We start from the raw sequence: 23629 nt of genomic DNA on the forward strand, positions 1-23629 counted from the left end.
TAGCACAAATAAATCAGTCGGAGGCAGCTGCCGAGGGAGGGACTTTGCGACACCTTTGTGTGGGTTGAAGTAGAGCAAAGAGAGCAGTTATGGAGCGCTTACCACCCAAGGTTTGCTGCAGAAGTTGTATATGGAGAAGAGAGAGTTGACGCTTGGGACGCCGCCAAAATGGAGGCCGATGACAAGATTCCTGAAGTCCTCACCGGGAATCATGCTGTAGGCGTGCTGGCGAATCAGAACAAAGTCTGGCTTGAAGGACCTGCAGCAGGACGGATATGGAAAAGGAACCATCAAACTGGGCCCGTTGTCAAGGTTACGCATACAGTTAGGCTGTTTAAGATAAGATAAGATAAGATAAGATAAGATAAGATGGCCTTTATTAGTCCCACAGGTGGGAAATTTGTAGGAAAGGAGGGTTAGAGTAGGGTTAGAGTAGGAAAGGATTCCAGGCAGCTTTGGCTCAATAAGTAGAGCAAGGTTGGTGGTTTAATTCCGGGCTCCTCCTAGCCTGCATTTCACAGTGGTTGTGTTATACATGTCCTTAATGACTACGTCGTGTGCTTTGAGTGTTCAGAAAAAGCAGGAAGCAGTGTACCTGGTCTGACTGATCAACACCCACTGCCATGAGAGCTTTGCAAGCTTTTGCACCCAGACGTGACAGACATCTACTGACTTCAGTGATTTCCTTTTCACCAAAAGTAAACTGTATCAAAAACTGTTGGACAAAAAAGTTACCATGGTATCTGATAAATATTCAACTAGTGTCATCATAGGATCCAGTTTAGTTTGTCCAGTACTTCTCTTTATATATATATATATATATATATATATATATATATATATATATATATATATATATATATATATATATATATATATATATATATATATATACACATATATATGTGTATGTATATATACACACATACACATATTCTGATAGCACTGGTTTATGAGTACAGCTGTTTAAAGTGCCTGATGTGCCAGAAAAGTTTTTTAATAATCATGTAAACTGGACCCAACAGGTGGAGTAAAATTTGACTCTTTTGGCGGATCAGAACCATCCACCCACTCCTCCATGTAACAATCAACTTCCTGTTTAACACCTAACCTAACAGCACTGAGGGCAAGTATCTCCAGCACAGTGTCTCCTTGCAGGCTGACAGCTCTGTTGGCACATTATTAACACACTATATCTGGACGCTGTGTTTACAGTCAGGCCCTCTGCTGCTCAGTGCATCGAGCTGATGGGGTAAAGAAAGGCTCCTTGCAGCACCTAATCTTTTTGGACCATCTATCCAATTAACCCAGCCTAATCCTTCCTTTTCACACACTGTTCTGGGATCAGGGCCAAGTGCCCCATCACCCACCTGAAAGCCTCTTTTAAACTAGCCCACATTTCATAGTAACAATGGGAATTCAGTTTGACTTTTATTTATTTACCTGGAAACTTTAAAGTTCTATACAAATGTTCCTGCCAATTGTTACATTGATGTAAAATTTATTAGAGCCCAGCCAATATAAGACCAATATTTGCTTATTTGAAAATCTGACATGTTAGGGGATTTTTTTTTTTTCCAGACATGGGAAATAAACATTTGTTATGTGAATTTCTGAGTCCTTACTTTGGCAATGAAGTTTAAAAAAAGATCTTGTTTTATTATGACAACGAGTTACGGATTAATAGTTTACGCTGTGCCGCTCTCTGCTCGGAGCATCAGGTTTTTGTGTTCTAACCATACGGGATGTTGCAGGGTGCCCTCTAGTGGACAAATTGTGCAACATCGACATTCATAAGGGCGTTTCTCCTGCCTGTTCTTTACTTTTTCCAATTTTCATTTATTCATCAGCCGTTATAAAAGCCGATACACACGTACTGGCAAATAGCTAATATCAGCTAATATATCAGCCCCGCCCATTAATTTGATCAGGCTCTAAAATTGATCTCAATCATACAGTGACATCTGGCTTGTACACACTTTTGTGCGACACAAGACCTGCAAAAGTGTCCATATTTAATAAATTGGTCGTGAGAGACTCACTTACCCATTTCCAGAACATAATGACACTAATGTAAAATGACACATTGTATATACTTGTGAGATTCCAGTGGCTTTGAAACAAAGATTCAGCAGACTGAGACTGGTAAAATCCTCGCACTCATGTTTCCATGGTTAGTACCAAATCTAACATGCTCTGACATGATTTTTCTAAAGGAAGCATCGGCCCGCTGCAGGTGGAAACCAAGCTGATGAGAGCGGTGAGACTAAACCCAAACAAAGTTGTGGGATATAAAACCAAAACAATGAAAGACACTGAGGCAATATAAAGCTGATGGAAACAACAGAGTGGGAAAATTCTTTGTTGCTAAGGGAGACGCCTTTTGACACATTTCCCTTGTGACGAATACTTAGACTTATTAAAACAGAACACAAAGGTACACAGCAAGCCGCTGGATTACCTCCAGTTACAGACACAGGTGCGTGCAGTAGGCAGAGGGCTGAAATTATAGCAAGGCCCTGCAGCAGACTCTGTGGTCCTCAAGCGCTGCTTATGTTAGACTGCACAGAGAAGACTGGCAGGATGGCTGAGGAGTGATCTGTCCTCGGCGACAGAGCGACTACAGCTGTTCCTCCCTGCTGCTGCGCTCGGCCACAGTGGCAACAGACCAAAGGCTGCTATTTATACTGGATGGAGCTGTTTATTGAAGCCCAGAACCCGACCAGAATCGACTGCTTCCCAAACACAGGACGTGCTGTTCCAAGCAAACTCCATTGTGGTTACAACTGTGCACGAGCAGTTTAATCAAGGTACACCTTATTAGCCTCAAACAACATACTTGATTACACTACTTGATTATAACAGAACAGGCAGACGCAGCGGTCGTTCAGCACAGTGGGATTTCACTGGGCTAGAGTTAATGAAGGCAGTGCCCTGGAGCAGCAGAGCATCACTGAAGTTTGTCACCCATTAACTTTGCTTTTGTGTGTCTTCACCCAGACTCGTCCTGTTAAAGCACTGCCTCCCGCGAGCCACAGATTAACCCTGAAGCAGCACGTTTATGTTTTATGATGCGAATACCTCGGGCCCCCGAGACTCACCGCTTCACAGGCGATATTCTAATGTGGCCTTTGAATGGGTTACAGTGCAATAAAAGGCTAATAAGAGGCTCTGATGGGGGAAGAGCACAGATATAGATTAGGAGCCGAGGACAGAAAGGATCCCTGTGGATTCATAAGCCCACAGATAAGACAGGATTTGTAAAGTAAGCCAGACCAGGAGCGACTGGGTGGTTCTGTGTGGCGCGTGCATGTTATTTCTACCTGTCTGTGCAGGTGCTCCTCCCACAGCATGATAGGGTTAACTGGTGACTCTCATCTGGCTCTAGCTGTGGATGTGAGAGTTTGAGGGCGTCCTGCTTTCTCCGTGTTCGCCCGCTATAGACTGGTGACTTGTCCAGTATCAACAGGTCACTCTTACAGTCACTTCACACAAACCCTCAAAACAGGGAGGTGTCACTGCACAACAGCAGCTCTGTGCAAATATGAGCTAAAGTATGTGCTGATTATAAGTCATAGAAAATGTTTGGGAGCTGCTACTGACACTATTTTAAGTCAACATCTCCATCTCATGACTCCTTGCTCGTGAATGCAGCCGCTCCCAGTGACGAACCCACAGAGAAAAACTGCCTGACTCTGCAGTTTCCCCCAGCTTTGTGGGTGAGTTTCAGCATCTCACGTCTGGTTGCTTTGGCTTTACAGGTTTTGAATTTAATATTTCTGTTACCTGTTCCAGCTCTGATCTGACTAAGATCCATCATACAACCCTTTAAACACAGGTCAACAGCTAGCTGGGGAACACAGGGGAACATTTAGTTGCTCCAACAGTAAAATATTTCCCTTTGGAACAGGTGACAGAAAATAGACCCAGAAGAAGAGCGATTACTAATTTGACAGACTAACATCTCCAAAGTAATATTTGCTCTGCATCTGTTTCATGAGTAACCCAAAAAAACACCGCCAACTCTATGAGCTTGTGCTGTGTTTGCGTTTCCACTGCTCCAGTGAGAAAAGGTGCAAATTCTATGTGACAGAAAGAGTTATAGCACAAGGCAGGTAAATCTCAAAGCACAGATAAACATGTTTAAAACAGGACACTCCACTTTATAGTGGCTGTGAATACACAGCGAGCCTGGCGGTTACGTAAGCCCATCATAAAATATACCGCACAACAGCGCCAACAGGATGTTTTCATCAGCATTCTTGGAGCAGGAAAGTATTCAAAACTCAGGACAATATGCTGCCGTTTGGTCTCCAGATCCATTTATCATACAGAATCTCTGACCTTCTAATAGGCTCCAAAGGGATGTCTGAATTGTGGGGAACATTTGTTCTCGAAACGGTCCTGTGGCTGATTCAAAAGCTGGTGAGGGCCTTATCTTCCACCATCAGTCTGTCTCTCATTGATAAGCATAATCGGGGTAGAACTCGGCGGGAATGCCACAAATGTCAAACAGTACATACCGAGGATCAGCACAGCGCTCGTACACAATGGTGCATTGTGCCGCGCTGGCTCCCTGTCATCAGAGGGAAATGCACCTTAGAGAGAAGTCTGTGCTTTCCTGTTAGGAGGACGCACTTCAGACTTGTTTTATGTGTATATATGGGGAAAATTTCCTACTTAATGACAACTACAGGACAGATGATTTTCTTTACAACTTTTACATTTTTCATGAGGTATAGCCACTTTGCCACTTTTTCTTCTTCAGGATTGACTGAACACTCTAAGGCAGTTTTTCCTTACGTCAATGGGAACCTAACACAGGGTGCTGGCTAAAAACCACTAATGCTACCAGTCATATTCAAAGTGTTAAAGCGAATGAGTGACCCACCCCCAAGAGCAGTAAATTTAGGTCGGAGTAATGAGCGATATCACAAACTAACCCCCTCCTATTACCAGTTTTAATTTGCTTTTTGCATAAATATATACATTTATATAAATATGTGAATGTACATAATTGTGAGTAATTTCAAACTGAATTTCAGTTTTTGTATTACTGCGGCCCACATGCAGTACTTTTTGCGCCCCATCAGGGGGCACCAGTCCACACTTTGGAAACCACTGGAGCTGGCTTTTCTGTTTCCCTGGCGAGTATACTTTGCTTTTCGCTAGTCAAAATTAGCGTTACGTTTAATCTGTGGACTGCAGGCGCATTTTTCTAATAACAATAGCTAGTATTAGCTCAGAGGTCCCGACGTTTGCATCCTCATCAGAATATAGTCACATTTGGTCACTATATAAAAAAAACAGATAATGGCCAAAATGCTGGATCTGCGAGCCAATTAGCTTACCTCAAATCCTGAAAAACACAGTTAGCTTAACACGTTAGAGATTGCATGATTAAAACAAGCTATAAGTGATCGATACAATAAAATGAATTATTTGCTAATAAAATTTATGTCCTGTCACAGCGCTCGTTAGCGTCTGTAGCTGCAGGACATTTCAGAGGACCCACTGCACTCGAGTGCAGCACAGACAGAAAAGGTTCCTGAGTTTTAGAAAATCTCTGTTCAACTAAAAACAGTTTGAAACAGCAGAAGCAAAAACGTGAACCTGAACACTGATGAGATTAAATAATTAATGAAGCCACTTTTATGAAGTTAAAACAATTCATTCAGTTTGCTGTTTTGGATTTTTACTAAGGACAGGACACGTGACGCTACCATATCCAAAGGCTCTGCAGAACTCTTATTTCTCTCTCTGTGTCCCGTCTCTCCCTGTAGCCTAGCATCTTGTTGTGGTCCCCAAGTCTGACTCTAGGACTCCTTGTGGTTGCGGCCGTGGCTCCAGGCCTGGTGGCACCAGAGTGACCTGGCAGCATCTCAGATCCTGGGAAGTTGCTGTCAGGGCTGCCAGAGGTCTGGATTGTCTCCAGCTGAGCTCGCAATCCGAGGCTGATCTTGACACGACGCTGAGGTCACACAGAAAACAACCCAAAAAAAGAAACGGGGCCCAGCACCAAAAAAATAAAACTTCACACGTGTTAAATCTAAACAGGAGTGGGAGTAACTTTAGCGTGCCGCAATTTTGAGAATGTTTAGTCGTTGAAGATTAGGAGTCCCACGGGAGGCAGATGTAATGAGGAAAAGGAGCTGCGAGAGGAACACAGCGCCAAATGACCTCTGGCAGGAGGGGAAATGAGCGTTGTTAGGAGTTTGAGTGAATTAGCGGGGCCATTTGTATTCATGGCTATATTACAAAGGCAGAGATGGTGGATCGGGCCTCACGGCCGCTGCATGCTTTCACTGCAGTCAAAAGAAACCACCCTCAGGCCTCCTAAAGCCACGTCTCAACTCAGCGTGTCTGTGAGCGGGATTTATTTGCTCGGTAACAAGATGAACCTGTTTGAGGTATTAAGTGTTCAGGCTGCTCTGGGTAGACAGTTCCTTCCCTGATTAAAATGGGTTTTTAAGGGGGTCAAGCAGAAGGGGGGCGGGATGTTAAGGACTCTTTGCTAGCCAATGTGTGTGTGTGTACGTGTGTGAACAGCCTCTGTGTGGTCTAAATTGTAAATTGTCACCTGAGGTAACCAAAGGTGGAGAGTCTTGTTATATGTGCAGAAGGGATTTGGAAAGGGAAGCGGGGGTGGCCCTCTTTGGCGGGTAGCTCTCAGCATAGAAAATTATATAAAAGGAGGGGGTAAAAAAAAAAAAAAGAGAGAGAAAGAAAGAAACAGGACAAGGATCTGCTAATGTAATCTGGCGGCCTCCCTCCCCCTGTCCATCTGTGGGGTTGAGAATGGCGAGGAATGTGACGAGCCAATTCAGCCTTTTCAGACAGAGAGTGAAAAAAGCGCAGAATTAAAGAGAAGACTGGATCTAATGTTGAAACCGATTCATCACCTCCAGCCCTGACAGTTCATCCAAAATTATGTTTTTCATTGACAGAAAATGACAGAACTGCAATTTGGGCCCAAACGAGTACGTGATAATTTGTATGTATATGTATTTACCCATGACTGCCCTCACTTTGGCTCTTGGTGATGAATAACAATACCATATTTTACATCCTTTAAATAAGCTCATTTTAAATAGTGGAGTTATTGATCAGGTTGGTTTTTTTTGTTGTTGTTGAGAAACATAAAGTGTAAACTTTATTGTTTATCTACAAAAAGATTCCACAGGACATTTTTATCTTTTAATTTGCTTAAACAAGTCTGGTGTAATGCCCGCTGAAGGGACTTAAGCAAAGTTTGACCAATCACAGCAATGACATGTGACTAGAAGTGGATGAGTGATGAAACGTTTCTCCCACTGAAAACGTCCAGATGAACAGAATCAACCTTTTGGGATTTACTTACCTGGATGATTGAACATGCATCGAGACATTTTAAAGGACTACATCCCTGAAAAAAACAAAATGCTTATGGGTAAGTATAATGGTTAATAGAAACGTGAACTTTTAGGTTGGTAGCAGCTGAATTCAGTTTTCTTGCCCCCAATTCGAGTACATAGTCCGCTGTTTACCTTAGAGCAGTGGTTCTTAACCTTGTTGGAGGTACCGAACCCCACCAGTTTCATATGCGCGTTCACCGAACCCCTCTTTAGTGAAAAATAATTTTATTTATTTTTTTCAAATTCAAGACATAGATATGTTTTTTACTGGTGCACAAAATGAGCCGTGCATAAACATCACCTTGTTCAAAGAACAAAACCAACACAATGCATGAACTTACAACAAATTACATACCTGCAAATCAGTGTGACTTCTGCTGTTGCCTTTGAGAGACCAGTTCAGATATGCGTGGCTTCACCTTGGCAAGTGCCACTCTCATGTCATTTTCACAGAAAAGTCTGTTCCTTTTCTTTGTTTTTATGTCCAGCATCGTCGAAAAGGATTGCTCGCAAAGATATGTTGTAACAAATGGTATTAAAAAATCCAGGGCTTTCTTAGCAATAATTGGATACCAAAACGTTGAGAGCGTTGTTGTTCTGAAGAGTTGCTGTTGAACCTGGCTCTGCTGAATTTCAATGATTTCGTCAAGGTATTCATCATTGACATCTGCTGTCTCAACAGCAAACGCTGCCTCACCCATGCTGGATATGACTCTCTTAGGGAAATATCTGTCGAGAGACTTTGCAAGCTCATCTAAGTGCGTTGCAATTGTTTGCTTCAGTTCCGTGGATACAGAAATATCTCCGATTCCAGACACATCTTCGATCTTACTTACACAGTTGTCCAGAAGGGGGAAGTTTGCGAAGTTGTTGTTCTCTGTTCGCCGTTTCCATAACGTTAGCTTTTTTTGAAAAGCCTTCAGGTGTTCTTCCGCTTCTATGATATTGACTCCACCACCCTGCATCTGCTGATTGAGATGATTGAGAGCTGCGAATATATCAGCCATGTACGCTAAAATGAGAATGAACTCAGGATCTTTGAAGCAATCTGCATGACAGTGTTGGTGCTCTTGCAAAAACAGGGCTAATTCCACACGCATGGCAAAAACACGATTCAGCACCTGTCCCCGGGATAACCACCGAACATTAGAATGGTACAGAAGTACCTCGAATTCAGAGCCCACTTCTTTACACAGCTCACTGAAGATGCGGTGCCTCATAGCACTATTTCGCACATAGTTCACACATTCCACCACAGTTTTTAATACTTCTGCCATTTTTGGAGGCAAGGTTTTTGTTGCCAATGCATGCCTGTGCAAAATACAATGAGTCACAATGATGTGTGGTGCATCGGCTTTTACTAGCGCACCAAAACCAGAGTTTCTTCCCAGCATGACTGGAGCTCCGTCCGTACAAACTGCAGAAACCATGTCCCATGAAAGATTGTTGTCTCTGAAGAAGTCATCCACAAGCTTCTTCACATCGGCTGCCTTAGTTGTTGTTGTAAGAGGCTTACAAAATAAAAAATCTTCTTTTATCATGTCGTCTTTCACATAGCGCACAAAAACAGTAAGCTGACTTAGATTAGCAACGTCTGTGCTCTCATCGAGCTGAAGGCTGAATTTTGCCGGGCTTGAAATCAGATCGGCGACTACTTGAGCCAAGATGTCTTTACTCATGTCTTCTATTCTGTCGCTGACGGTGTCATTTGAAAGAGGAATTTGGGATAATTTACCTTCGGCCGCTGTTCCGAGTATCAGATTTCCCATCTTTAACGCAGCTGGTTTCATGAGTGTTTCACCAGTGGTGTGTGGCTTGCCCTGCTTTGCGATCAGGTAAGCAACTTCGTATGATGCTGTGAGGATCGGTTTGCTAACGGGTACAAATCCAAGAGCAGGCAGAGTGGGCCTTTCATCGAATCTGGCTCTCTTCACCTTGAATTCAGCAAGTGTTGTGTTCTTGTATTCCCCGTCTCCATGCAGCTTCAAGAAGTGTTCCTTTAGTTTTGCTGGTGCGAGACTAGAGTTGCTCAACTTGGCATTGCAAATCATGCAGATAGGACGCTCACTCCCATCACGTTCCGTGATACATGTGAATCCATATTGTACATATTCGTCCGACCACTTTCTTCTTTTGCCCGACATAGTATGGATTAAAATGTTAAAAAAAAAAATCACACTTAGTACTACCACGACATTCACATGTTGACTACTGCGCGCGCTACATTCCCCGCAGCCCTGATTGGCCAAGCAGTGTAGCATGATCGTCTGCAGCCAGTGATGGCCAGAAGGGGGAGTGTCATCACAAATTTACACGATAATTCGGGTGTGTCTGGACCTCTGCGAACTCCGCGGTGGAGGCTCTGCCGAACCCGTGAGACAGACTCACCAAACCCCTAGGGTTCTAGGGTTCGATCGAACCCAGGTTAAGAACCACTGCCTTAGAGTCAGGTGTCCATGTCTCTGGAGAACGCTGTAAAACTTGTCAGTGAGTCAGTGAAGCTCAATTCTGACCAAAGACAGCGATACTGAGGTGAGTTGTTGAGAATATCCGGAACCTTTCTTTTGGTAAGCGCTGCTGTCTTTGGTGCTGTTCGCTGGCGTTAGTGAAACTTTCTTTGAAGTGGGACACTTAGCGAATAAACTCTCACGCAATGTCAGCATGTAATCAAACTTAACAGAGGGAAAGTGTGATTTTGAGGACACTCGAGCCCAACATTAGCTTAGACCAGGGGTCTGCAACCTTTTACACCCAAAGAGCCATTTGGACCCGGTTTCCACGCAAAAGAAAACACTGGGAGCCGCAAATACTTTTTGACATCTAAAATGAAGATAACACTGTATATATTGTTTTTTATCTTTATGCTTTGTGTGAACAACTTAAGTGTGTTGCTTATGAAATCCATGAAGTGCTACAGAGAAAATTACATTATATTTATGTAATCAACACATTTTGAACTCTTAAAGAAATATAATAAAAGGAAAGACACCAACCTGAACTAAAATGATCCATGTAGCAAACAAAAACTGTTGTCAGCCCCACCCTTATATCCCCTTTGGGCTGTTGGAGCCTTGACCTGACTCTTAAAAAATAATTGGAAAAAAGCACTATGCTGCTGAAAAATGAAAAATAGATATTTGCAAAATTCTGCCTAAATATGTATTTTACCTAGTTAATGCGTGCGGCGGGGCGTGGTTTGCAGCGCCGCTGCAGGGGAGGCGGACGCACCTGAGCGACACCCGCAATCACGCCTCGCTGCCTTAAAGTCTGCGCTATCTGTGCTGTTGTGTTGTCGGGCTGTGAGCTGAAAAGCTACAGCCGGCTGTATGCATACAGCAACCGTGTGTGAAAAGTGCTCAATAAAGAGATGCTCAAAAGCATGCTCATGGAAACATCGTCGGGTCTGCCGTGATATGTTTACAATGGGACTTCTGCTCCTGAACCTCTGCGCACAGAGTCCGCAAATCGGGGCTATACAAAGTCAGTTTACGCAGGACTGTAAGCTGTCATCTGTCAGGCGTGAACGGTGTTTGTCTTTAACATAGTTCACGGTGGAGAACAGCTGCTGACATAATGTGGATCCGAAGATCCATAATTGGCCTACCTGGGGTTGAAAGTCTCGATAAATGCACGGCGTTTCGGCGGGTATACCGGCTTCCGCGAGTGTGACTCTTATTTTGAGCGATGAAAAAATAATAGAATATCATTTTATTTTTATATTTCAATATCACAATAATCTTCCAATTTAGAACTACAAGTTAAAAAGAACTAACATAAATAAAATACACTTCAGCTAAATACTTCTAATTTATTTGCCCAAACCAAGCGGAGCCGCAGTATAAGGACTAAAGAGCCGCAGGTTGCCGACCCCTGGCTTAGAGGATAACCTTTTATCCAAATACCCACCTCTTTGCTCGTAAAATAGCCCCACCCTCTGGTTGCCTGCACAGGACAACCAATCTCCAGAGAATTGCATTCCAACTTGGACTGACTGCAATCACTCCCAGACAGACTAGCAACGATTTGCAAATAACTACTGACTCTAGGGATGTGCGATATGACCAAAATCTCATATCCTGATGAGACATTTATTTTGCCATGTTTGAGTCTGAGGTGGGGGCCGGTTTGCGGCATAATTTCCATAGTACAGTTTTCTGGTTCGTGTCAGACTTTTCATAACCAAACCATGTCCATGCTACAGAGGTAGCCCCTCGTTTAGGAATAAAGTCCTCGATTTGTTTTGACTGGTCCTTCTGTTTGGAGCCAACTGGCTCTGCCTCATCTTCACTGGCCATGCTGGGATTCTCTGTCCCTGCATCCATGTGGTTACTATAAGCGCCATTTATCATTACTTCATGTTTTCATTTGAGGTAATTTGTTTGATGCATCTTCTGAAATTTGATGTTTGACAATAATGTATATCATTTCAGTTTATTTTGAAAAATCTCAACACGATCTTCAGCTTTATTGTGAAAGGTTTATGTGGAAAATAAACAAGCGGACGGCGAAGCCACACGCCGGCTTTACCGTTATTGTTGCTAATGACAACGTGTAAACACATTCGCTTGTCCGTCCGTAGTGTAATAAATAATAAATACATAAAAGAGAACTTTAAGAAATTAACATAGCTACTACAGTGACCATCAAAACCGTGAAAACATATTCACGTAAACAGTTTATTTTGCGACACCACGAAACAAACAAAAGGGTATAATATGAAACGATAGAGGTGTTCATATTATCATCCGATATATATCGTTATATCGAACAATCCTAACCCACTCCTTTATAAACACAGACAGATTGGCAACATGTTGCCAATCTGCACCCACGAGTACAGCTCAGTTATATTGCTACATTAAAGTGAGGCTGCTGAGTACCTGTGTCTTTTTGCAGTTATCATCACTAAGTATGGAGGAACGTCTGAATTGCTCTTTCTAATCTACAAGGTTCTGGTTGGACTCTGAATGTCGTTGCTATTCTGTCCATACAACTGCTGCTTTTGGTTGGAGCTAAGTGGGTTAATAATACTCACCATTTCATCATCTACTAAATGTATTTGCTGAACTTTATGTAAAAGGGCCTTTGGAGTGGTTCACTAGTGAGATCTAGTGTTACTGCAAGTATCAGTGTCCTCGAGGGTATAATAATGTGTGCAGAAGTATTAATTAGATCCTCCAAGACTAGTAAAATATTTTTTATAAAATTGTGATCCTCGCCACGATGGAGGTTCAGTGTTACATTACAGAGAGCACGCCAACGCTTCTCAATCCTCCACGTCCACTCTAATTGTACATTTATATTTTAAGCATCTGGCTCCAGCCCCAAACTACTTCCAGTGAGTGCAACAGTAAAAGAAGCTCAATAAAATACTCAATCGCCAGCAGTTAACGTCCCCATAGCCCAATATTAATCACCACTAATGAATCATCTGCTTTTATTAACCACAGTTAGAGCTCTGTGAAGATGGCAGAGGAGAGGAACGCTGCTCTGTGGCTTATCAAACTTTGGCTGCCGCGACCAGTGTTCCCACTTTGAGCCGAGCAGCCTGGCTGGAGGTTTTGGCAGCAGAGAGCAGAGAAGCCAAAGGGCTGACTACAGCAGAGCAGCAGGGAATAAAATGCCAGAACTACTGTACCTTGTGGTGTCACTCTGCTCTACTGTAGGCTGTACAGCTTGTGCCACGTTGCACGCCGTGTATAGTGATATGTAGAGTTCAGTTCGTAAGTATGTGGACAGTTACTTTTCATTTTGTGCCTCAGGCCGTTTGAACTGAAGCATCAGCTCCTCTGTTTCAGTGAAGATTCTGCTTAAGTTCAGCAAGGAAGATCTGTAATCAGTCATCTGCTTTCCTGGGTGTTCGGCTGCTTTTCTGTTCTCAGCTTCACTTGAGTGAGGGGAGGAAGCACTGAGACACATCGCGTCCTGGCCCTGGAGTGCCTATGGGTCTACTACTTACTACTTAAGATTCAAGATTCAAAGCGTTTATTGTCATATGTACAGAAGAAATAGCATTTCTCTGTGCAATGAAATTTTTCCTTTGCTGTCCATACACAAATGCCAAGGTGGGTAAGGGTTAAAAGAACAAGATAAATAAAGAGAAATATGGATAAAAATAAAGGAAGATAAATAAATAAGTACAAAATAAGTAAGGGAAGACAAGTGTGGTATGCAGATGTCGATGTAGATGGATGTACAAGAATAGAATAGAATAGAATAGAATAGAATAGAATAGAATAGAATAATCCTTTAATTGCCCCACAGGTGGAAATTTGGTTGTAACAGCAGCCAGAAAGACACATATACAAACAAACAGTACACAGGACACAGAACAGAAACATACACAAGGAGCTTAATGTGCAAAATGAACTTAGTGTGCAAAGTGTCTGAAGTGCAAATTGCAGTTGAGGTAGGTCAGCTGTTCCGGAGTGTGATAGCAGTGGGGAAGACGGAGTTGTTGAGTCAGGATGTTCTGGATTTCACACCTAAACCTTCGTCTGGAGAAGTGTGAACAGTCCGTGGTGGGGCTGTGTGGGGTCTTTGAGGATGGAGGCAGCGCTCCTCGGGACTCTGCGATGGTAGATGCTCTGCAGAGAGGGCAGCTGTGTGGTGTTTAGTGTCCAGGTGAGGTCCTCGCTGATGTGGACGCACAGGTACCTAAAGCTGCTCACCCTCTCCACTTCACGCTCAGGGATAAGCAACGGCTGGTGAGGCCTCTTCTTCTTCCTCATGTCCACAATCATCTCCTTTGTTTTATCAGTGTTGAGGGTGAGGTTGCTGTCCTCACAACATGACACCAGACCGGCATTCTTAACATTTCCTATGTTTAGGCAGGAAGTCCATAAAGCACCAAGACTAATCAGGTGCCTCTACCTGCATTTGTTGGACACTAAGGTTCAGCTGGCCAAATCACCAGGTTGGCGTCATCGCTTTCTTGCCAAATCTTGATCTTGGTTAAGGATCTTGTCAAATGCAACAGCTAACGTGCTTCTCATCCTGCGTTGCTACTGCAGTGGCATAGGTGTTATGGAAAGTTTATATAAACGCCATTTTGGATCGCTTGTGAAAATCTACCAGGGTGAAGATTTTCCAAAACTCCATTTTTGCATTTACATGTGGATATGGAAAATTGAGATTTAATTCCACATCTTCAAAGGTGCCTTTAGCTCCTTTTTTGATGTCACATTATGTGCCATGTTATCATTTGCAGGTTTTTGATTGGCAACATTTCTTCACAGTGTGCATTATAGCGCCACCTGTCGCTCTGCCATGAACTTGAAATAGCTTGAGATCATTTCTTGAGTTTTTGTGTTTCAAATCAAGCGAGGAAAAATCCACATTTAAAGAAATGTCTGTGTAAGTGTGGAAATAAGAAACCTAAGAATCCCATGTGGCAACATTTGCTGTCCTTGGATAACAGCAGGTCCTATAGCCAAGTGTCAGTATGTGGCGTGCTGGAGTGAATGTGGTGCATACATAAGTAGACACATTGTGTTTTTATGTGTATCTAATGATAAGAATCAGGCTGGATTTTTGCAATAGCTACATTTATGCTTTCAGGCATTAGGCCTAGTTCACATTTGTGCTGCCTTTTACAGCGAGCATCAGCTGAGACAACACTGCACTCAGTCAGCAGCAACCCACAAACCAGCTGCTACAATCAGCAACCGTGCAAGAGCTAAGAGACGCAGGATCCTCAACAATAAAAGAAATGAAAACTCTAAATGAGGAACACAGCTCTCTCAAAGAAAAGATCGCTATCCAAGAAGATGGGCATGAAACAAAGGTAAGACAGCTCCATAACAACCTCACACAAAAAGACGAGGTCAGCGAAAAATCTGTGAAAAACCAACACCTCGGATGAAAGCGCACGCTGGCCTCCTCCACTGCGAGAAAAGAAGTAGAATGGAACGGCGCCTGAGCTGCTCTTAGATAACGTTGCTCGGCAGGAGGAATCCTGCATAACCAAAGTCCGGCAGGAGGAGAACGAGAGAAACGTTCTTTCTGAGAATTTCTGGATGAAGGGAATCAGTGGGATGGAGCAAGAGAGGCAGAAAAAGACAAAACTCCTCATCAGCAGGATCCAACAGCTTCAGGTTCGCAGCCTGAGCTGATCGTTTGATTTCACAATAATGTTCCGTTGGATCCCAAAAGCTGGTTTCAGAATGTTTCACAGTTTAATACAGAATCTTTAACTTACATTTTTTTTGTCAAACAGCTTGCACTTTAGAAAAGGAACAGGAAGAGGTCGTGGCACAAAAATCAGAAAGCTTAAAAGGTGGAGAAAAAGAAGGAGGGAGGAGAGGAGGAAAAGAAAGGAAGGAAAAGACTTGGAGGAGATGGAGGGAAGAGGAAACTGCAGAGGAAAGACAACGAAAGAAGGAGGAGTGAGGAGAAAGAAACTTTGATTCCTACCATTTCCCCTCTCCACCTTCCTCTCCCCTAACTCATCCCTCTCAGAAACTGCCTCTACCCTCCAGCCCCAGCTCTCCCTCTCCCATACCTCCACCACATCCAGGAAACTGTGTGAAGGATTCAGGAGACAAACCAGAATCCTACACCTCTGATTGTATCCCCATCACACCTTGATCCTTTACCCCCCTTTTTCCTTACACAATACCCTTTACTAGCCTCATTCCCTCCATTTTGCTTCACTGTTTCACTGTAAACAGTTATAAACAGCTGTAAATAGCTCAATAAAATGTATTTGATTACATTTATATCTACAGTGTTCTACTCCAGTGTTTTACTACTAGTCAAGGTCATATGGACGGAAAGTAAATCAGTTTCCTCATGTGTGTGTTCATCACTCGTGTTAATATTTAAATGTATCTCAGCACTGATATTGTTTGCGTTACGCTGACAACAAAGACAAAAACAAATATTTAAAGGACACTTTGTATTTCTATACCCTCTAATAAAGCCTCACTTCTGGCGGCAAAGCAAACTCAGGGAAAAATACATTTCAGACAGCCAAGTCAATTCAAGTCAGCATCTGTAATTTTGCTGACTGCTTGGATTTTACTGCAGTCGCAGTTGAAAGTATAAAGACAGTTTCAAGATTACATGACTGCCCTGCTAATCTCTAACTGTCATCATACTCACCAGATGACAAACATTTTGTGTTAAGATACAGTCTCCATGAAATATAACTGTCGCCACACTTCAAATATGAAAATATCAAATCAAACTTGAATTTCTTAAGAGATAAAAACAGATTAAAGAGCCAAAAAAATCCATGAATGAACTGATTAATATGTTTGATTTTCATGCACACAGATATATCAGGTCAGAGCTTGGTACATTCAATGGCTATTTGTCCTGTTATACTGCATAAGCACAACATGTAAAGTCCATCTTCTACTGCTTGGAGTGTACTGTGCAAAAACCTTGGGCTGTCCATCTTTTTTTCTATTTTGCAAAATGGGAAACAGGTGCAGAAATTTATTGAAATATGCACAAATCGACAGATTTGTACAATTCTAACAAGGTTGAAAGTCAATATTCGGCACCACATTTAACTTGTCAGATTTTGTATCACAGCCTGGACTCTCTTAGGCTAGCTTTCTTTTTGTTTCTTTAAATCATCATTAAAGTCTTCATGAAAAGTTCTTCAGGCTTCTTGAGGGTCATTCAAAGCTCTTCTTTGGAGTTTGCTCCGTTTTCGGTCAACACAATCCCACACTGCTTTAATAATATTGAAGTCCTGGCTCTGGGGAGACCAGCCCTTTACTGATTCTGTTCCTGTGTCTTTATCTAGGTTTGATTTTTCTGCACGGGCAGTGTGTTTGGAGCCATTGTCATGCCACTGCCAATCAGTCTTTCCTTAGTAAATCCACTTCCATGGTGGATAGTACTTTCCTGCATTCATAATCCCATCAATTTTGACAAAATTACCAACACCACTCACTGAAATACAGCACCAAGCCATGACACAGCCTTCACCGTGTTTTACAGTTTTACAGAAGTCATTCCTTAAGAATGGCTTCTTAACACCCACTCTTTCATTTCTGACCTTCTCTGATGAAGCTTTGTTGGCTTACCCCTAGAAATTCAGTCTGTCTTTTATATGCTTGATTCATAGGTCAGTGTTAAGTGTCTCAGGCACGAGCCACACAGGCCCACAGTCATCGCCCAGTCTCTAGGCTGTGACTGAGGCCTTAGAGAATAAACCTGTGAAACGAGAGGTGGCATAAGACGTTTGTACTGTACTGTAATGAACTGATATATGATTTGTAAATTTGTGTTTCAATTTCTTTTTTAAATTAATGTGTTATTTAATGAAATTGAAAATTAGCTTTCATTGGTTATGATCTATACAATGAACAGATTTTAATCAGTTTACAGTTTATTCATCCAAAGAACAGTTCGGTGCTACTCAATGAGGAACTATGATTACTGACAGAATTCATCCAATCAGCCTGCTTACTTACAACCTATGTAAGTAAGGCGTAAAACGGAAGAACAATAAGTAGACAGAGGTGTAATATCAACAACGGCAATCATAGAACTGTACGTATGAAGCCTTAGCCATGCATCAGCAAAAAATCTTAACTTACAATTAAGTTGGATTTATGCTTGTACATGGGTTTCTAGAGGTTAGTTAAGACTAAGACTAAATCCTGTCCCATGTGGAAATGGTTTAGACTGGAGGCAATGTTATCTCACAGCATACATTTCATTTATGAAATTAATCATAATCCAGACCGATTCTTTTAGGAGCCCATTCTTGTGATTCTTGGAACAGGGTCAATAAAACAACAAACATGGCCTTAACATCGAACAAACGTTTGGTCAAGAGCCATTCGTTGATCACTGTGTGCAAGTTTTCCTAAAATTAAACCAGTACTACAGGAAGAGACGCCATTCTTGCGAACTAAAGAATGAAAAGTTTGCTAATATTTTCATTTTTGACCCAACTGCTCAGTACTTCACTAAAAATACCAAAGACATGACTTGTGTGGAGTCCAAGCTTGTCACCATCATCAACAGCTGTACTGAAAGGTTTCATGAAGTAAAAGCAACATGAGGTCTACATGTTATTTAGAAACATTTATGCAAAAAACTAGTACAAGTAGAAGCGTCAGTTTTGCCAGAGTTCTAATTCGGTCACTTAGCTACAACTCCTGCTTGTTTAACATGCATTTGCAGGGTGAAAAAACCTCACGGTGACGCTGTGAGAGCCAGAGATAAAAGAAAGCTCAAAAGCACATGAAAACTGTGACCAAAGTGAAAAGATTAAACAGTTTTCCACTGTCACACAGATTTTCCTGCAAGGTTAAAAATGAGTAAGCAAGCCGTTTTTAGTTTTTTCAAAGGCTAAATCGCATTAAAGCATTGATTTTACAGAGTCGAACTCATGCCGGGGGAGGGGGGTTGAAACACAGAGCCATGCTTAACAGCACTGAGAGAAAAGAAGTGTGCAGGCTCACTGTGGCACAGTATATATTGAATGGGTCAGTGCCTCAAACGACTTCCCTTCGAGCGTCTTACCTGATCACTTTGGTGCCACCTTTATTGACCTGCATGTCCACCATACATCCCGAGTTAACGTAGGAAGCCAAGTTGATCTCTGAGAACTCTGCCTAGAGGTAACGAAGACAAGGCATGTCAAGATCATACAACAACATGCACAAACAGAGAACATTTTACAGTCCCTTTGAATCAATGTCTGCAAGCTGGAAGAAATATGGGCACTGCGTTAGACTGCATTCAAATTTGACTTTTTGTTGTTTGTGAAAAGTACCAACAACCACCAAGACAGTGCTACAACACACTCTTTCACTTCCATTTTACATTTCTGCACTTGCATGGAAGTGAGCAAAAGACAGAGTGACAGAGTGAGCTGGTGAGAGAAGGCTAATTGAGTTATTCCCAGTCAGTGGCCTCCTGGACAGTGAGGGCCTTGTGAAAGGCCGTAGCCTGGCTACCTAATGACTCAGTCAAACTTCCAGAAATACTCAGAAGGAAAGGCGACAGTTGACTTCTGGGAATGGACTTTGTGCACGATTAGGAGGGATGGTTCAAATTTCCTTGTACTGATTGTCACAACAGCCCATAAATCTATTCATGTTTACTGCTTTGGACCAAACTTCAGAGTAGAGTAAGAGTAATTCTGTCAGATTGATAACCAAGTTACTACAAAGGATTTCTCAAGGTTTCCTAAAGAAATTGTCAAAATAATAAGAAACTGTGTTGCAGCTAGACAGCAATGAGGAAATAGGAAATTACTCCAGCGTGTGCCAGAATACCATAACATCATTAATGGGTGTGCGCATACTTCTGACTGCACCATTCAGTGATGCTGGTCAGAGGTACATCAGACGTTCCTTTCCCCAAACAAGCTCCAACCATTAGAGAATGACCTCAGCACATATGCAGGCAAAGAAAAGCTCACAAAAAAACTCTTTGTAGACCAGAACTTACACAAAACCCAGGCAAACCTGCTAAAATGGGAAAACGACAACAAATGTGCCTTTTGGATTTGCGCATGTATGTCACGTTCAGCATCATGCTCAGGTTTAGAAATCAATGAGGTCCAAATTTGTTACTGTTAATATCTTATGTTTAAGGTGTAGCACCTCTAATAACCACCAGAAAAGGCTACACATCAGAGGAGACTGGCTCCCAGAGCTGCGACACAATCAAAAGCAGAAATTTTGAAAGCTGTAAAAGACTGTATTTTATCATCTTCCTTCTTTTGTGGGAGTAAAAAGAAATGTGAGCTATATGTATAGCATAATACTGAAAGTAAATATTGAAACTAAAATTGCACAATGGAAAAAGTTACTTACTCAGTGGCTCTGGCCCTACTGTGCCTCTGATTCGCCCATCGCTCCTAAATCAACCTATTATCCTTCCTTGTGGGTGATTTATCAACCTAACCTTCTCAATACATCCCAGTGAGAGGGACTGTAGGACAGGCAAGGACTTCATAAAATTTTCAAATTAAAAGTCATGTGGCAAATGAACACTGATTTGTCTCAGTTTTATTGTCTTGTTTTGGAAAAGAGGTCCCGACCTTGGTGACCTAATAGCTGTGGTAGGGTCAGAATTTGGCATAAACAACATGAAAGCATGCCTTGTTTGCTCAGTCAACAGCTGAGGCTGCTGGTGGTGTAATGGTGTGGGAAATATTTTCTTGGCACACTGAGCCTCTTCCTACCAAGTCAGAATTGTTTCAATGCCGCTGCTTATCTCAGTATTTTTGCTAATCATGCCATTCCCTCTATGACCACAGAGTATCCATCTTCTGACTGCTGCTTAAAGCAGGACAATGCACCATGTCACAATGCTCAGAACATCTCAAAGTGGTTTTTTGAACATGTAAAGGAGTTCACTGTACTCAAATAACCACCAGATCTCAATCCAATAGAGCAACAGAGAGTGGAACAGTAGATTTGAATCATGGGTGTGCAACAACTGTGTGATGGTATCATGTCCATATGGAGCAGAATCTCCGAAGGATGTTTCAGCATCTTATTGAATCTCTGCCAACACAAAAGGGGATCCAACCCAGTTTCTACTAAAGGTTCTGCTGAGTGTATATCTACCTCTAACCATTAGATGAATGGTCATGAAGTTATGCTTAGACCTTTACTGTCAACTGTGGCATTCATCTATATGGCAAACTCCAGGACTTAAAAAGCAACCAAAAATTGTGGTTCAGCTCCACTTGGGCCTCATTTTCTCCCCAAGAATTCCCATATCCTCTAATTAAATGGTATATGGACTAGTTCTTATGTAGTTTTTCTACTCTACTTGACAACTCGGAGCAAAGCACTTTGAGTGCACGACATGCTTCATTCATCCAATTCACATGCACTCATGCTCCGATGAATGCCTCAGAGAGTATCTCGAGTCATTGCCATTCAGTATCTCACCCAAAGACACTTTGGCATACACACTGCAACACCCAGACACCAAAACACCAAACTTCCAATACGTAGATAACTTTCTCTACCTCCTGAGCAAGTTTGTCAAGTAAATACATTTCTGTTCTTTGCTAGCCAACATTAATACGCCTTTGTGTTTATAATAGTGAATTACTCGTGCTAGCTAGAATTAGCTAAAAACTCTCCAGCTGTACCTTCTCATACAAATACAGTCATCATATCCACTTAAAAAACAACGCATATTTACAGTCATTGGTGCCCCTACAGCTACTGCAGTCACATATATTAAGAGTTAAACTGCATTGTACAGCAGAAACAATAGTACGCTACATATGTCTGCGTAATATAACCAAAGCTACTCCCTAAATATGCAGCTCCAGCCCGTTTGTCAGACCTCATTCCTCACTCTGAACATGTTCTCTGCTTTTCCTCAGAGGAGAGTCTGTCAAGCTGTGTCACCGTAAACGTCCATCTGCCGCAGGTACAGAGCGCCCCTGGAGGGACACTAAACAGCAGTCGGTTGACCTCAGACACGAAACACTGCCGTTTGCTAGTCGTCACATCAGTTCCAAGTATGAGACATGACACTCAAGTAGCGGATTAAATGGGCCCTAAACAAGTAGCCTGCTCTCTGTGGAAAAGCAAAGAGTCAATCTGAAGTGACGTGGTCGACTCTCGAGCGCCACATTTCACAGGAAACACGGCTGCATTTCCTGGTATGCTAATCCCGAGCCAGCTGTGGCTCGGCTGTGGCTCGGTGAGCAAAAATGAAATAATAACCAAGCGACCATTTCATAACCATTTCACAAAAGTGTCAAACAGAGAGCCAAGCGTTTGTTTGGTTCTCAGCTCTGCTTTAACTGCTGCATGACTACGGCACGAGGACCAGATACTAAAAACACTGCTTTTGGCTGGAGAGCCGGACCCAGAAATTATATCAATATGTAGCACACCTAATGGGCTACATCTGAAGATACTATTATTATTATTATGAAAAAAACTTTGGCTTTCTCGCAGCGTGATGTTTTAATGATTTAAAACTCGGATTGTGGTCAATTCAGTTGAAAAGATTCTTCTTATGTTTACAATTCAAACGTTTTCCAAGGACACTGATGGGGTGAAAAACACCTTCCCACAGTGATATCTGGCCTTTGGAATAAATCCCAGCACACATGTATAGCACATGGCTAATGACATATGGCATTCAGCTAATCACAGAAATACGTTTATGACCAGAGGGCTGGCGGTTTAAATCATGGACTTGTTAGATGCAAGAAACACTTTGCAGCTGGTCTGACAAATCTGCATTAAGGTATGTCACAGTTTCACAGCATGGAGAAAGTTGTATTCTATATATATTGTTATATATAATATATATTGTATTGTTGAATTGCAAGAATGGTCAGCAAACCATTTTTTTTTTTTTTTTTGCTGTTTTTTTAACTCGCAATGTCATTGGTAGACTGCTTTTATTCTACCAGTGGAGAACTCTGACAAAATCACAAATTCATTACACATTACAAAAACACAATTGGGCATTTAGCAGCTAAGACATTTCCCCTTAGAGAGACAACAATACAGACAAAAAAAAGGAGTGAATATCAGATTTCGTTTACAATTCTAACAAGCTTGAAAGTCAACGTTTGGTCTGTTCTCTATCGAGATGATCACACACTGCTTAAATAATGTTAAGGTTCGGGCTCTGGGGAGGCCAGTCCATGACTGATAGTGTCCCATTTGGTCTTTTTCGATCCCTGTATGCTTTCACTGGATTGGAACTAGATTTGGAATCACTGTCAGGCCAAAACGTGAAGCTATTGCCAATCAGTTGCTTTCCAGAGCAGTATTTTTCTGCATTCATTCTTCCATCAGTTTTGATAAGATCCCCACTGGATGAATTCAGCCAAAAACCATGACAGCCTTCACTGTCATTTGATGGTTGCAGAGACCTTTTTACCTTTCTCTTACATATTAATGGTGATTTTAACCAAAAAATGTAACATTTGGATTCATAACTCCATAAGGCCCTGATGCCACTCATTTTCAGTCCAGTATTTGTGTAATTTGGCATATTCTGCTGTTTCCCTTCCTTAAGAATTGCTTTTTGACAGCTAACCTTCCACTGACACCATTTCTATTGAGGCTTTGGCAAATAGTAGATGGGTCAACTGAAGGGTCATATCTCAATCTTTGTTGGATGTTTTTACTATTTCTTACAGGGATGAATTTCTGGTAGTACATTGTTATCTTTATGTGAAATATTTGCAATAAAAACGTACTTTGTGCACTTCAGACAGGCAGGGCAACACATCTCATGCAGATCAGCCATCATAAACTCAA

The 23629-nt window shown here is 42.0% G+C and overlaps 2 protein-coding genes and 1 long non-coding RNA gene across 4 annotated transcripts in view; 1 reads left to right on the top strand and 2 right to left on the bottom strand.

The window, feature by feature from the left end:
• The window catches only part of syn3 (synapsin III), a 129486-nt gene that overhangs the window by 67950 nt on the left and 37907 nt on the right, over positions 1-23629 (bottom strand). For both annotated transcript variants that reach the window (XM_005451810.4, XM_019346992.2), the window contains exons 4-5: positions 18888-18979; positions 103-259 (exon numbers count right to left, since the gene is read on the bottom strand). In XM_005451810.4, coding sequence (XP_005451867.1) covers positions 103-259; positions 18888-18979 — 249 coding nt within the window. The remainder of the gene's footprint in view (positions 1-102; positions 260-18887; positions 18980-23629) is intronic.
• LOC109194546 (protein ZBED8-like) lies at positions 7587-9668 on the bottom strand. The gene is made up of 2 exons (XM_019346991.2): positions 7750-9668; positions 7587-7601 (listed from the first exon to the last, which is right to left on the bottom strand). The coding sequence occupies exon 1, from the start codon at positions 9653-9655 to the stop codon at positions 7757-7759; it is 1899 nt and encodes a 632-aa protein (XP_019202536.1). The 5' UTR covers positions 9656-9668; the 3' UTR covers positions 7587-7601; positions 7750-7756.
• On the top strand, positions 9703-16069 carry LOC109195211 (uncharacterized). The gene is made up of 3 exons (XR_002056904.2): positions 9703-9926; positions 14993-15490; positions 15613-16069. It is a non-coding gene; the product is annotated as an uncharacterized LOC109195211 (long non-coding RNA).

This window comes from Oreochromis niloticus, linkage group LG17, assembly GCF_001858045.2.
Source record: "Oreochromis niloticus isolate F11D_XX linkage group LG17, O_niloticus_UMD_NMBU, whole genome shotgun sequence".
Taxonomy (NCBI): Eukaryota; Metazoa; Chordata; class Actinopteri; order Cichliformes; family Cichlidae; genus Oreochromis; species Oreochromis niloticus.

Excerpts from the sequence above, each read along its gene's own strand:
- LOC109194546 (XM_019346991.2), bottom strand. The coding sequence starts at position 9,655 with ATGCTACACTGCTTGGCCAATCAGGGCTGCGGGGAATGTAGCGCGCGC.